Genomic DNA, 15,449 nt, shown 5'->3' with positions numbered 1-15,449 from the left:
TTCCAGTCCATTTCAGTTCGCTGATTCCTAGAATGTCGACATTCACTCTTGCCATCTCTTGTTTGACCACTTCCAATTTGCCTTGATTCATGGACCTGACATTCCAGGTTCCTATGCAATATTGCTCTTTACAGCATCGGACTTTGCTTCTATCACCAGTCACATCCACAACCGGGTGTTTTTTTTGCTTTGGCTCCATCCCTTCATTCTTTCTGGAGTTATTTCTCCACTGATCTCCAGTAGTATATTGGGCACCTACTGACCTGGGGAGTTCCTCTTTCAGTATCCTATCATTTTGCCTTTTCATACTGTTCATGGGGTTCTCAAGGCAAGAATACTGAAGTGGTTTGCCATTCCCTTTTCCAGTGGACCACATTCTGTCAGACCTGTCCACCATGACCCGCCCATCTTGGGTGGCCCCACGGGCATGGCTTAGTTTCATTGAGTTAGACAAGGCTGTAGTCCTAATGTGATTAGATTGATTAGTTTTCTGTGAGTATGGTTTCAGTGTGTCTGCCCTCTGATGCCCTCTTGCAACACCTACCGTCTTACTTGGATTTCTCTTACCTCAGATGTGGGGTATCTCTTCATGGCTGCTCCAGCAAAGCGCAGCTGCTGCTCCTTACCTTGGATAAGGGGTATCTCCTCACCACCACCCCTTCTTCACCTACCGGACAATTGCAGTCATCTCACACTTCAAAATTCTCCAAGCAGGCTTCAGCAATACATGAACCGTGAACTTCCTGATGTTCAAGCTGGTTTTAGAAAAGGTAGAAGAACCAGAGACCAAATTGCCAATATCCACTGGATCATCAAAAAAGCAAGAGAGTTCCAGAAAAACATCTATTTCTGCTTTATTGACTATACCAGAGCCTTTGACTGTGTGGATCACAATAAACTGTGGAAAATTCTGAAAGAGATGGGAATACCAGACCACCTGACCTGCCTCTTGAGAAATTTGTATGCAGGTCAGGAAGCAACAGTTAGAACTGGACATGGAACAACAGACTGGTTCCGAATAGGAAAAGGAGTACATCAAGGCTGTATATTGTCACCCTGTTTATTTAACTTATATGCAGAGTACATCATGAGAAACGCTGGACTGGAAAAAACACAAGCTGGAATCAAGATTGCCAGGAGAAATATCAATAACCTCAGATATGCAGATGACACCACCCTTATGGCAGAAAGTGAAGAGGAACTCAAAAGCCTCTTGTTGAAGGTGAAAGAGGAGAGTGAAAAAGTTGGCTTAAAACTCAACATTCAGAAAACGAAGATCATGGCATCTGGTCCCATCACTTCATGGGAAATAGATGGGGAAACAGTGGAAACAGTGTCAGACTTTATTTTGGGGGGCTCCAAAATCACTGCAGATGGTGATTGCAGCCATGAAATTAAAAGACGCTTACTCTTTGGAAGGAAAGTTATGACCAACCTAGACAGCATATTCAGAAGCAGAGACATTACTTTGCCAACAAAGGTCTGTCTAGTCAAGGCTATGGTTTTTCCAGTGGTCATGTATGGATGTGAGAGTTGGACTGTGAAGAAAGCTGAGTGCCGAAGAATTGATGCTTTTGAACTGGAGTGTTGGAGAAGACTCTTGAGAGTCCCTTGGACTGCAAGGAGATCCAACCAGTCCATTCTGAAGGAGACCAGCCCTGGGATTTCTTTGGAAGGAATGATGCTAAAAGCTGAAACTCCAGTACTTTGGCCACCTCATGCAAAGAGTTGACTCATTGGAAAAGACTGATGCTGGGAGGGATTGGGGGCAGGAGGAGAAGGGGATGACAGAGGATGAGATGGCTGGATGGCATCACTGACTCGATGGACGTGAGTCTGAGTGAACTCTGGGAGTTGGTGACGGACAGGGAGGCCTGGTGTGCTGTGAATCATGGGCTTGCAAAGAGTCGGACATGACTGAGCGACTGAAGTGAACTGAAATGAGAAGCTGTTTATATATAAGGGATATTGATCCTAAATCACACACATATTGAAAGCTATTTTGCCTATTAAGTTTTTTCTCTTTAATTAAAGACTTTTAAAATACCATATCTGTTGTTGTTCATTTGCTCAGTCATTTCCGACTCTTTGCAACCCTATGGACTGCAGCACGCCAGGCTTCCCTGTCCTTCACCATCTCCCAGAGTTGGCTCAAATTCATGTCCATTGAGTCAGTGATGCCATCCAACCATCTCATCCTCTGTCTTCCCCTTCTCGTGCCTTCAATCTTTCCCAGAATCAGGGTCTTTTCCAATGAGTCAGTTGTTCCCATCAGGTGACCGAAATACTGGAGTTTCAGCTTCAGCATCTGTCCTTCCAATGAATAATCAGGACTGATTTTCTTTAGGATGGACTGGTTGGATCTCCTTGCAGTCCAAGGGACCCTCGAGTCTTCTCTGATACCAACTTTAAATTTTTTTCTTTTTGATTAAAGACTTTTAATACCATATGTAAGTGTAAAATGTTTGTCACTCCTTTTCTTTACGGTTCTCACCTTTATATAATACTCAGGAAGCTCTTCTCCTTGCCTAAATAATAAAATATTCTTCCATTTTCCCTTCTGGTACTTTTATAGCACTATTTGTTATCATCAATATCTTTCTTTCCAATTTGAAATGCTCTTTTTTAAAACGCTAAGTGCTCACATTCATGTATTTGTGTCTGTCCTCTTTTTTTTTTAGGAATCTTTTTGTAACTTATTAGCTTTGTGAGTTTGGTTAAAGTGCCTTCCCACTTGGGGTCTCCATATTTAAGTGAAAGATAATGTCACAGTAACAGTTCCACCTCACAGAGTTGTGAAAAGTAAACCATGATGTGTCAGGGTTTGGCCCCATGGTAAGCACTCAGTACATTGTATTATTGTTTTCATTTTTGCTTATTTCGGGGTCAAGCCACTGGCTGCTAATCGCTATAGTAAGTAATCCTTGTCGTTAGTTTTCTCTTCAAAAGTTTCTCGGCTGTTCTTCCACCTTTTTTTTCTATTTGAATTGAATGTCAGTTCATCAAGCTCTGAGAAAAACAAAGGAAAAAAGAGACAGTTGAGATTCTGATTGAAATTGCATTCAATTTATATATTAAAAGAAGAGGTTTGACATCTTACAGAACTGAATCTTCTCCTCTATAAACAGTGTAACTCTCTCCTTTATTGAGGTTTTGTTTTTTGCTCTTTAATCAAATTTAAATTACATGGAGTCTTAAGCATTGCATTTTCTAGCTTTTCCCTTGTTATGCTTGAGACTGGCCCTTTTCCTTAGGAACAGGTGAAGGCAGCTTTGGATTTTCATTAAACTCCTTAAGATAGATTCTCTTTTACAGTCATATAAACACCCCTGGGAGGTGAGATTGAACATTTCAAACTTATAGATGAGGAAAGAAGGAAGGAAAGTAATAGTTTTATATATCCATGTATCAGGCATTTCAACTTAATCTAAAGTCAATCGGTGGCTCAGACAGTAAAGAATCTGCCTGCAATGCCGGAGACCCGGGTTCGATCCCTGGGTCGGGAAGATCCCTTGGAGAAGGAAATGGCAAGCCACTCCAGTATTCTTGTTTGGAGAATCCCATGGACAGAGGAGCCTGGCAGGCCACAGTCCATAGGGTCGCAAAGAGTCGGACAGGACTCTGACACACTAAAGTAGATCTAACATACATCTACTGTGTTACACCAAAGTAGTAGGTCTGCTACACTAAAGTAGACTAACACACTGAAGTAGGTCCATTATCCCCGTTTTACAAATAAGGAAACTGGTTCTGAGAGAAGTTCAAGTGACATGGCCAAAGCATACAATAAGTCAAGGTGGGGCTCAAACAGAGGGTTTGGGATTCTGAATGAGATGTCCTAAAGACTAGTGGTCACTACTTCCCCTACCCTGTCTCATCTTCTCACACTTGTCGTTTGTCTCAGGAAAGTTGACCAAAACCTTGCTGGTCTGTTTCCCAGGGCAGAGTGCTCTTCTCTAGTTTCTGGACTCGTCCCAGTGGCCCAGCACGTGCAGCCCTTCAGTCACAGTGGCTTGGTGGTTCTGCTGCGTTCAAATGTGACCGGGGCTTCCCAGATGGTGCTAGTGGTAGAGAACCCGCCTGCTAGGACAGGAGACACAAGAGACGTGAGTTCGATCCCTGGGTCAGGAAGATCCCCTGGAGAAGCGAATGGCTACCCACTCCAGTATTCTTGCCCGGAGAATCCCATGGACAGAAGAGCCTGGCAGGCTACAGTCCACAGGGTCTCAAAGAGTCAGACATGACTAAGTGACTTAGCACGCACACATGTCATCTAAATTTGAATGTGGCCTGGATGTCTGGCTATGGAAAGTGCCTGGAAGGATGTCCAGGGTTGGAGGGAGACTGATGGAGGCCAAAAATCCTGTCATACACCTGCACCTTGCTGTTTTGTTATCTGACTGTTGTGGTTGAGAGGCTCTATAGTGAGATTAGGTTATCAGGTTCATTAGTGCACAACGCAAGGGAGCCACATAAGGGGTGACCGTCACAGAGTGGCCAGAAGGAGGAGCCTAACCTGGAACGGCCCTTCCACTGCGCGTCCTCAGCCAGGAGAGAGCTGCAGCCTTTGCCATCAGTGGGATGTGTTTCTCCTGGATTTGTGTATTGATCTTCCTTTAATAGAAAGTTTATTATTGACCCTTGGTTCTTTTCACAGAAAAAAACATTAAGTACTTGCTTTTTTTGGTTTTCCCATGGTAGCCACTTGGGTGAGGAGGCAGAATTTTAACCTCTTGCTGATTTTGTGTGTGTGTGTGTGTATGTATTTGTGCACACATTGTCTCTCTTGTATCTTGAGGGAATAAATCCTGCTCTAGAATCTGGGCTCTAGAAGAGATCCCCAGAGGCCAACTGCTCAGGCCTCTGCCCCCAGACAGGTCTTCATCTGAATGGAGACAAAACATTTCTGAATATACCCTGGGTGCATCTGGAGGGTGTAAGGGAACCTGAGTGGGTGGGGCTCTAGGCTCTGGATATTTCATGTTTGCTTGAAAGAGCTGTTTCCCATATTGAGACTTTGAGTAACATTTCATTAGCTAAAAATGCTTCACTCCTATGAAGTGAAAGGTTGAAATGACTGGTCTGTGCTACCTAGGAGGGACTCATATATTGTCTTTTGGAAAAATGTCAGAAATGAAAAATTTGAACCCATTCTTCTTGCTTTCCTAGATTTTTTGGCTAGTGATAATCTGGGGGAGAGAGAGAGAGGCAGGTCTGAGTAACTGGAAGTAGGATGTCTTTCTTTGAAATTCAGCAGGAATTCCTAGAGCTTGTTGGGCTTTCACAGCTCCAGGCTGGCACCTCCTGGAGCTGAGCAGCATAGTCGCCTCATGTGACCCCGTGGGTAACACTGCTCTGGATGGTACTGGACTGGGGATGTCGGACCATGAGACAGGAAGAGATCAGGCCTCCTGCCCTTGGAGCCCGTTGTTGTTGTTCATTGCTAAGTCGTGTCTGACTCTTTTGCGACTCCATGGACTGTAGCCCACCAGGCTCCTCTGTCCATGGGGTTTCCCAGGCAAGAGTACTGGAGCAGCTTGCCATTTCCTTCTCCAGGGGATCTTCCCAACCCAGAGATCGAACCCATGTCTCCTGCATTGGCAGGCGGATTCTTAACCATGAGCTATCAGGGAGCCCTAAAGAAATGGTCCTTAACTGTTAAGGTTTGATGGGGGTCAGTGCACAGCATTGTCTTTCCCTGCCCATGATCAGAAGCAATTGAGAGAAATTCAGGCCTCAGTTCAGTTCAGTTCAGTCGCTCAGTCGTGTCCAACTCTTTGTGACCCCATGAATCACATCAGGAAGGTTCAAATATCACCTTTATGACTGGTAAATCTGATCCTAGAGGATGTATTTTATATCTATGGGAAGGTGAGTTTTAAAAAGTGAATACTAGAATCAGACAGACTTATCCACCCAACACAGCTGCTGACTAAAAAAAATTAGTCACAGTCTGAAAGTAGAGAGTTATTTTATTTGGTGGGAATGTTAGGGACTCCAAGTCCAGGAGGCAGAATCTCAGTAGTCCTGAGAAAATTGGTCCGAGGAGGTGGGAGTGGGAGTCAGGTTATATATAAATTCACAACAAAGAGGGCAGGGAGTCTGAACATCAAAGATTACTGCTAAATTGTAAGGAAAACCAAATATCAAGCTAAGGGATTTAGCGTTCTTCTATGTAAGAGAAGATGCAAGCTCTGGGCTCACTGAGTTCATTCCGTTCATACGTACCTAAGCTATCGAGGGCCAAACCCTGTTTTTTTATTTTTATTTTTTTTGATTTCTCACATCCTGCCTCCACTAAGCTCTTCAGCTCTTCAGCAATCACTATTAGGGGTGACAGCATTTGCTAGATTGCAGACCCTTTTGGGAGCCTTCATCTACTCAGATGGTAAAGAATTCTCCTGCCAATGCAGGAGACCCAGGTTCAGTCCCTGGGTTGGGAAGATGTCCTGGGAAAAGGAATAGCTACTCACTCCAGTATTCTTGCCTGAGAAATCCCGTGGACAGAGGAGACTGGCAGGCTACAGTCCACGGGGTCACAAAGATTCAGACACGGTTGAGTGACTAACACTTTCATTCACATATGGTGGCTTGGAAACGTTGATGGCTGTGACATTTCTTGCCCACCGATATGGCAGGAAATATTTCATTTCACACAGGTAACAAGAGAGAACCACAGTCTTCTCCTGCTGGCTATCCCCCTGCCCTCTGACCTCTCCCCTAACATTTATAGAATGGGGAAATAGAGTAGAATGATCCCTAATCTCTTAAGACAGCAGAGGAGAAAAAGTGGCCAGGTTACACATGTCCAGTTCTTATCCCCCATATTGCCAACCCAGGGGAAAGGTCTGGAGTGTTACAGTGAAAGATGTCCCTCCACAAAAAACACCAGGTATGGGAAAAGGAGGGCTTCCCTGATGGCTCAGATGGTAAAGGATCTGCCTGCAACGCAGGAGACCTGAGTTTTATCTGTGAGTTGGGAAGATCCCCTGGAGTAGAGGACGGCTACCCACTCCAGTATTCTTGCCTGGGAAATCCCTTGGACCAGGTTCCCGCCTTCAACAAGCCCAGGTGATCAGCTGGAGAGGAACTCTTAAAGTAATAGATACTGACTATATGAATTTTTGGCACAAGAAACAAATTTAGATATTGAAAAGGAATGATCAGAATAGCACATGTTTAGTCAGGGAACATTTCTGGAAGGAAGCAATGGGCCATTTGGTAGAGAGATGGGCGCATAGCTTTAAAGATAAAGAAATGGGGGAAAGTTCTTGAGGAGCTTGAACTATGGTAAAATGAAAAAGGCCTCCCAACATGACAAATACAGTGGCTCTCGTGTGACCTGGGAGATGTGAATTAGTGTCAGCAGTCTAAGTGGTCATAAAGATTAGATGGCACAGCCCTAGCTGGAGCAAGTTCGTAGACCCCAGGCCAGCTGGTGCAGCCCCGTGGACAGCCCACGGTGGCAGCTGTGAAGGGAGTGGTTCTGGGGATTCCAGCGAGACCAGGCTCCTGGCGTGAGACAGCGTGAGTGCGGGGCCTCTCTTCTGACTTATTACTGGTTTGATAAATCGGGTGTGCTTTCTCATTTACCCAGCTGAAAGAATATAGCTTTTAGCTTAGTTTTCTTTAGAGCAAAAAGAAAAGTGTTTTGTTTTTGTTTTTCTCTTTGTTATATCAGCTAGTATGCAACTGAGAGCTGTGTGTACATAGGCTCAATTTTTCTTGAGTTTTCTGTTTAATTGAAAGTGGGTTAAAATCCACTTTAGGTTCTAAGGAGCATCCTGGGAGGAATAGTAACACAGGCCTTCCAAACACCATGGATAATTCAGAGATCATATATTTCTTAATTTTGGAATTACTCTGTGATTTTTTTTTTTTTTTTCTGGTTGTGCCATGCAACTTGTAGGATCTTAGTTCCCCAACCAGGGATCCAACCCTGGGCCTTGGCAGTGAAAGCATGGAGTCCTAATGACTGGACTGCCAAAAACTCCTAATTTTTGTAAGGTGGATTTTTTTTCTTTCAATACACATTTTTCTTAGGGTGACATTATGGTGTATTCTAAGAATACCCAGAAACTGGTAGGTATAAAGGGAAGGGACAATAGAGATTTAAAATGAACTGTGGATGAATATATAGACAGTCAAAATTTAAGAAGAACGTAGTCCTGTCTGATCCATTTGCTGCCTGTTTGACCATACATGGTGGGGTTATTCATACTTACATATGAACAAGTAGCAGATATATGAGCTTGTTGCCGTTAAGTTAAATTGATTAACCCAAGTGTTAATCAGAGATGTCTGTCTGTCCGTGTCATATAGTAGAGTTTGTTACGACTATAGGCAGAGAGATCTCGGTGACCAATTGAGAATGTTTTCCACCTGCCTGCTGTCTCCTAAAATAAAACAATAAAGGTCAAATGCTGAGCCCAGCGCCTTGTGCAAAGGAAGCGTCCCGAAGACTTAACGTGGAGAAATATCTACTGTATTTCAGTTTAAAAGAGGTTATAAAATGGTATGTAAAGCAATATCCCAGCCAAATAGTTGTTTAGTTCTGTTAAGCCAGATGCTGTTTTAGGAGCTGGGTACAAGAACTGGGTGGGGTGAAGCTACCGTTGCTTTGTGCTGCATTTGGTTTTGTTACACAGGAGAGACTGGTGCATCTTGCTCTGATGTCCTCAATAGATAGAAAACATCTATTTCTTTTCCTTATTTTTTTTGGGGGGGAGCCAGAGACTAATTTTGTGCAGGTATTTGTCCATAGATTCCTGAGTAGGTGACCTCTCTGAGAGGTCAGTCACATGAACTCTGCTCATCTTCTCCTTCTGGGGTTTAGGGCAGTGCTTTGAGAGAGCTCATTTATTCCTCCCTCTGGAGACCTCCCTTTCTGGGGAAGCCTTGGCTGGGAGAATCATTGTGGTGATTTTCCTCCTTTCTCAGTCTGTCCTCTTTTGCCATCATGTTGAACCTTTGAGATTTTTATTCTGAGAAGAAAGACTTAGAAACACAGTTTCTAGCCTACGGTGAATTAAGCATTTGAGTCATATTGATGGGTTCCCAAACCAAATTTTGGCACCGGAGTCTTTAGTAATGGAAATTTGAGTTTTGTGGTCTGCTGACCATGGATGGCTCTACCCAACTGGCCCCCACTCCTGGCTTCGTCTCTATATGCTCTAAGGTAAGTCTTTAGGTCTCTGTGCCTTAGTTACTTCCATAAGATCAGGAGGGATTTCCAACCCATTTTCTAACCATTTGACAAAGGTTAAGAAATCTGTACTTACAGAATTATTTGAACAGGAGAACCTCCTCCACTGAGTAATTACTATGAAACTTTTATTCCAGCAAGAAGAAAAATTAGTGGTATAAAACCCCAGAACCTGAAGGAACGAAGCCATTCAAAAAATGAATTGATGTTTGTACTGATTGGTTCCCAAGTCCTTATGTTAGTCCCTCTAATGAGAGTGCAAATTACTGACCAACCTTTTGGTATTTCTTTCAGGGACACCTGTGTGGTTCTTTGTGAAAATTGCTCCAATTCGAAACGAACAGGATAAAGTGGTTTTATTTCTTTGCACTTTCAGTGACATAACCGCTTTCAAACAGCCGATTGAAGATGATTCATGTAAAGGTTTGTAATTCTGATTTGTACAAATACTTTTAAACCTTTTTTTTTTTTTTTGCCTATAGTGTGACTCTTTGTTACAGAGAATTTGAGGTTGCCACAGCAGTCTCTGAACAAGGACCAAGATTTAAACTTTAATTTGTGTTGGGTAAAGCATTGTATCATTCTTGAATGCATTGAGGGGAAAGAAAGTGAGGAAAAAAAGCTTTGGTTAGGAAGGCATTTTAATCAGTTTCATACCTCTGTAGATTAACCCTTTCCAAGTAGACAGAAGAAGGTAATTGGGCACCTCTGGTATCTTTGGAACCTTTGCAGGTTTTCACGTGGCAGATGTCAGTTACCCAAATGAGCAGCTCATGACCACATTCATCTTACTTCTATGTACACTTCTTTAAATTTGAGTTCTAGCATTTTCAGAGTGTTAAAGCAGATTTTAGCACATCGCTACCTCTGTGGTTGATTAAGTCTGTGGCTGGTTAATTCATTGGAAACACGACATTAATGAGGCCAGTGTCTTCGGTAACATTCCCATATGGGTCATTTAATCAGCTCGGGAACCACAGATTTTAGCACTCACCTCAGCCGTATCACATACACGTATTGTTTGAATAACACTGGGGACCTAGGAGAGGAGACAGCTCAGGATTTCTAGAACAGTGATACTCCTGAAGTGGTCCAGCCCATCAGGCTGTCAAACCCAGAAGTCTGGAGTTAGGAGGTGTCAGAGCACTCTTTTCCAAGATAGCCAAGAGGCCAGGAGCTCTTTCTCGTGGCAGTATTTCCTGGCTGGGCGGCTGATTTTCTAGCTCTACCTGAGACCCTGCTCCTTGCATTTTCTGAGATGCAGCAGAGAGATAGGTGTGAAGTTCAAGGGAGAGTAAAACTGGGGCATGTTATCCTTGACATGACAAAACTGTGATTGTTAAGTGGCAAGAAAGGAAGAAATAAAAAGCTTTCCATGGCTGCTCCTCTGGGGCTGTGTCCTCTGACGGCATATAAAGTCCTACCACGTTTGGATGCTCCTTTTTATAGAGTTCAGAGCACAGTGCTGTGCATGCCACTGCATCCTTTTTTTTTTTTTTTTTTTTTACTATCTATAGCTCAATAAATCAACAACAGCCTGCCTTTGGGTTTCAAGACCAGAGCAGATGTAAATAAAATCTCTCCACTTGTCTCAGCCTCCCGCAGCCTCCTTTCTTCCTGCAGATTTGTGACTCCCTGATTTCTGGTTTCTGACTTGAAGATTTCTCAGTGCAGTAGCCATCACCGGGCGACAGGCTCACTCGTGATGAGTGTCATCCTGTTACCATCTAGAAAGGCCGTTCGCTTTTTTAACTGGGTAAACACATAAATAGCATTTTAAAGATAATCTGATATTTTGACGCTTATTTTTGCAAGTTTTCTCAGAAAAATGTGAACTAGGGGATGCAGTCGAGTCAGAATGTTTTCTTATCATCACCACTGGAACATTTTCAGGTGATGTGAAGGGATTGTTTAGCAGGAAGGGCTGAGTCAACTTAGAGCACCCCCCACGGGGGGTGGGGTCCACATGGCATTCTCGGGGAGCCTGAAAGAAGAGATAAATCAGACTGATGCAGGGAGACTCACTGAGGTTTATTTTTCAGGCATAAAATGCTCTACTTCATTTGTCCTGCCTCATTCATGCCTTTCCCTTGTGCATACAAGTTTGTGTACACACACGCACACCCTATTCCCTGTTAGCCAAGGGAACCAGATATTAATTCTCTTTGTCCATGAAATACATAGGAGTAATACGCAGCTTGCTTCCTAAAAATTTAAAATATACACATGTATGCACAGACACACAAGTACACACTCTTTGTCCCTCAATATAAGAATGCAGATAGTGGATCATGTTTAATGTTTCCTCCAAGACAGGACTTTATAAGCCTGTCCACTTCAAATGCTATGGCAGATATGTTTAGACTTTCCCGCTCGTCATGTCACCATGCCCCTGACCCACATGGATTTGGTGGTCTGTTCAGGACGAGGTCAGATTTTATACTAGTCTGTTGATGATGGAAGAACATGATAATTCTCCAGGCCTTGTTCGTTGTAAGTCTATAAACTGCAGTTCTGGCTGCAAGGGTCCAATATAATGGTGGGAAAACATCTTGTAGATGGAAAATACACTGCCATGGGACTGGGTGATTCTCCTGACTTGACATTTGTCCTTGGAAGTGTTCTCACGTTGCGAGATTCCAGCCGGTCCAGCTGCGCTTTCAGTGCAACACCTCAATTAGCATAAAAAGTCTGAGTGTTGGTGACCCAGGCTTGCGTAGAATGCATCTTTAAAAAAAAAAGATGTATTTATTTTTGGCCACGCTGAGTCTTTGTTGCTGCACGGGCGTTTCTCTAACTGCGCTGAGCGGAACGTCTCTCTAGTTGTGGTGTGAGCTCGTTGTGATGGCTTCTCTTGCTGCGGAGCACGGGCTCTGCTGCGTGTGGGCCTCGGTGGTGGTAGCAGGTGGGCTCCATCGTTGCGTTTTCCGGGCTCCACATCGTAGGCTCAATAGTTGCAGCACATGGTCTTGGCTGCTTCATGGCATGTGGGATCTTCCTGGACTAGGGCTCAAGCCCATGTACCCCGCATTGGCAGGCAGATTCTTTACCACTCAGCCACCACGGAAGCCCATAGAATTCACTTTTGAGCTGTAATGGAAGGACGGATAATTGAAACCCCCAGAAAATCCCCAGGTATTTGCTCCTTAGCATAGCAATATGAGATGTTTTCCCATTAAAGTCAGCTATGCTTAAATTGTTTTTAAAATGACTTCGTTTTTTCTGATGGCTTTGTGCCTAATTTTGGGGCTTAGGAGTGGGATGGGTGTATCCTAGTAATGGGATTGGTGCCTGATTTTCCTGAACAGTAATTCGGGAGAACACATAGGATCAGTTGGTGCTGTTTTTGATCATTTTCCCATGAACAGCCCAATCAATGGGCCCTGGGGAGAAAGCCCCCTCCTTTATTTATTTATTTATTTATTTATTTATTTTTTTGCCTGCTTGTTTTATTAATTACTGTTTTTGCATTATCCAACTTTAATTATAGATTTGTCTTTTTCTTTTTTTTTTTTACTGGGTATTTTATTTTTATTTTTATTATTTTTTTGACAGCTTTAAGCACTTTATTTTTTTTTAATCACGTTTATTGGGCCCTGGTTTGCCGCTCTTTATAGATACCCCCTTGTTAATTTTCTGTTTAGTTGATCCCCCTCCTTTATTTAGTGTATCAGTTCTCATGACCCTTTTCATGAATTATCTAGACCCCTGATTGCCTCATCTCTTCTTTCCTGTTCACCTTTTGGCTGTTTCCCTTGTTCTCTGATAAAAAAAGTGCCCACAAATGGCATGGAGCAAGGGGATGAGAGCCAAGCTAGGTTTGCTGTTTGGTAACAGCTCTAGTGTGTGTGCATGTGTGTGTGTTTAAAGGCTGAAGGAGAGAGTAGGTGGGAATTCTTGGTTGAAATGAGACTCAGGGACGTGCTGGGGTTTCATTTGTTCCCCATCTCTTGCTTTTCTGTTACTGTGGATAATTGGGAGTGGGCTGCAGGGTGTTTTTCTCTGTTGAATCCGCCCTTGTAAACCAGGCAAGTGGGTAGAGAAGAATTAGAGTGTAGGGCTCAGAGGTTTTTTCCACATTGTTCACCCCACAATGAGTCACCCCTCTTGTTTGCTCTCTTACCTCACGGAATAATCTCACATTAAAGGAGCGAATTCATTTTCAAAGATCTACACATTTACTTCTAAATTCAGGGTTAAAGTTGAGCCAAGAGTGGACAACAAAATGAATGTAAAACTCTGAAGGAGATTTTTAAAGCCCAAAGATATAGAATATTCAGGGCTGAAGGTGCTGGCAAGCTGCCCTAACTGCTGACCCTTCTCCACGAGTCTTCACGTGGGGTACATATGAGGTGCTCTCAGGGAAGAGGGAGGGTAATAGATACAAAGCGCAGGACCCCCTCCCCCTTCAATAGTCACATTTTCTCTCTCTGCACTTCGGATGACGGGAAGGTGATGATGTAGTGACTTTTGCTTGAAGAAGCCATCCTAGAGTTTTGGGTGTTGGTACATCGATAGGAGAACGATCTGGGGGCAGGAAGACTTGAGGACCCCTCGGCAGTGTCCGCACTGTCTGGTAGTCTGCTGTGTCCTTTGTTCCTTGCTGGATGTTGGATTGTGGCGCCAGCTCCTCTCAAGGACCCCGTGGCTCTTCAGATCAGGATGCGCCTGCGTCCTGGCCTCCGTCCCCCAGGGTGCTTTCAGGAGCCTCTGCAGCTTCTGTTCCAAGCGCCCCCTCTGTTCCAAGCGCCCCCACGTGCTTTCCCAGGGAGGGGCCTCTAGGTCTGTGTTTTCTAGTATCTCTGGACTTGCCCTGGGAGGAGCTGGAATTTCAGCTCCTCTTAGAACCATCTCTTCTGGCCTAGGGAGGATACAGGGATGTATGGGCTAAAGCAGCCTAGTGGGGGACTCACCCCAGCTGAAGCCAGTAGCCAGTGTGTGCTCAAGTAAGGGAGAGAGGGTTGTCCTTACTGAGAATGGAGAAAGGACTCGGTGAGTACTTTCTAGCTGCTTGTTAGATTGTAAACTGCGTTCCCCTTCTCCTGTCCTTCTCCATTCATGCTTCCCCCCGCCTCCTGTTCACCCTTCTCATCTTGCCTGATCGTGTGATGCTTTGATCACCCCCTGACACACCCAGCCCTACCTGCCATGTGGTGACCTTTAAGACAGAGCTAGAAGAACCCTGAGCTGGGGATTTCTTCATCTGAGCTCAGTTCCCTGTTGAACTCCCAAATGGGATATAATTGGAAGGGTGGGTGCAGAAATACCTCCTAAAACTGAACAGAGTTTGTAAAACAGGCTACTTTTCCTTTGGGACTTTATGTCTATTGGAAACCCAAATAGAAATAGGACAATGGGAGAAAACAGTTTGTTCGTCATCCACGTTTATTCAGCATACACATTTACTGGGTGTCTTTGGGGATGTTTAGCTTTATGATCGACGCTGACCCTAAGGAAATGTAAGACAGAGACCCTGCTCCTTATAGTCTATTTGGGAGATGGGCAGACAGGTAAGCAAATAAGAACAATGAAGCCTAACCAATAATCTAATGGGAGTCTGCCTAAGGCAAATAGGTACATGGGCGGGAGCCGGTGATTTGGCTGGGGGTAGGTGGTGTCAGGGAAAGGCTTCCTTGAAGGCAGAGGGTCTTCCAGCTGCCTTATTTTCCTTGTGGAAGTGACTTCCCTTAACAAGATCACCTTAAGCTCAATTCTCATTGAGTTATTCTCTCCCAGCTGGCCCCTCGGACAATAGGAAATTGACATTTTCCAGCAGTGTTTTTCCTGACGCTCTGCTGTAAGGGACATTGTTGGTTCAAATTGTACATTTATCTTCTACCAAACCCATTTTCTTCTCTTCTGTGTTTTCTTAAAATTTTTATTGACGTATAATTACAGTAGTACGTAAGTTTCAGGTGTACAGCAAAGTGATTCAGGTATATTAATACATGAATGTATATGCATACATACTCTTTTTCAGATACTTTTCCTTTATAGGTTATCACAAGTGAATATATTTCCCTGTGCTGTACAGTAAATCCTTGTTGTTTATCTGTTTTGTGTATGGCGATGTGTGTCTGTTGATCCCATACTCCTAACTCCTCTCCGCTGTCCCCTTTGGCAACCATAAATTTGTTTTCTATGCCTGTGAGTCTGTTTCTGTTTTGTAAATAAGTTCCTTTGTATCTTTTTTTTTAGATATGACATCACATAAGTGACAAGTGATGTCATGTACTTGTCTGTC

The 15,449-nt window shown here is 43.7% G+C and overlaps 1 protein-coding gene across 1 annotated transcript in view; it reads left to right on the top strand.

The window, feature by feature from the left end:
• Positions 1-9,121: 9,121 nt before the first annotated feature.
• KCNH1 (potassium voltage-gated channel subfamily H member 1) overlaps positions 9,122-15,449 on the top strand; it is a 377,358-nt gene continuing 371,030 nt past the window's right edge. Inside the window, exons 1-2 of the mRNA XM_070384380.1 lie at positions 9,122-9,178; positions 9,463-9,628. Coding sequence (XP_070240481.1) covers positions 9,122-9,178; positions 9,463-9,628 — 223 coding nt within the window. The remainder of the gene's footprint in view (positions 9,179-9,462; positions 9,629-15,449) is intronic.

This window comes from Bos mutus, chromosome 16, assembly GCF_027580195.1.
Source record: "Bos mutus isolate GX-2022 chromosome 16, NWIPB_WYAK_1.1, whole genome shotgun sequence".
Classification (NCBI taxonomy): Eukaryota; Metazoa; Chordata; class Mammalia; order Artiodactyla; family Bovidae; genus Bos; species Bos mutus.
The sequence above is the reverse complement of the archived record's forward strand: the minus strand, read 5'-3'. Positions and strand labels throughout refer to the sequence as shown.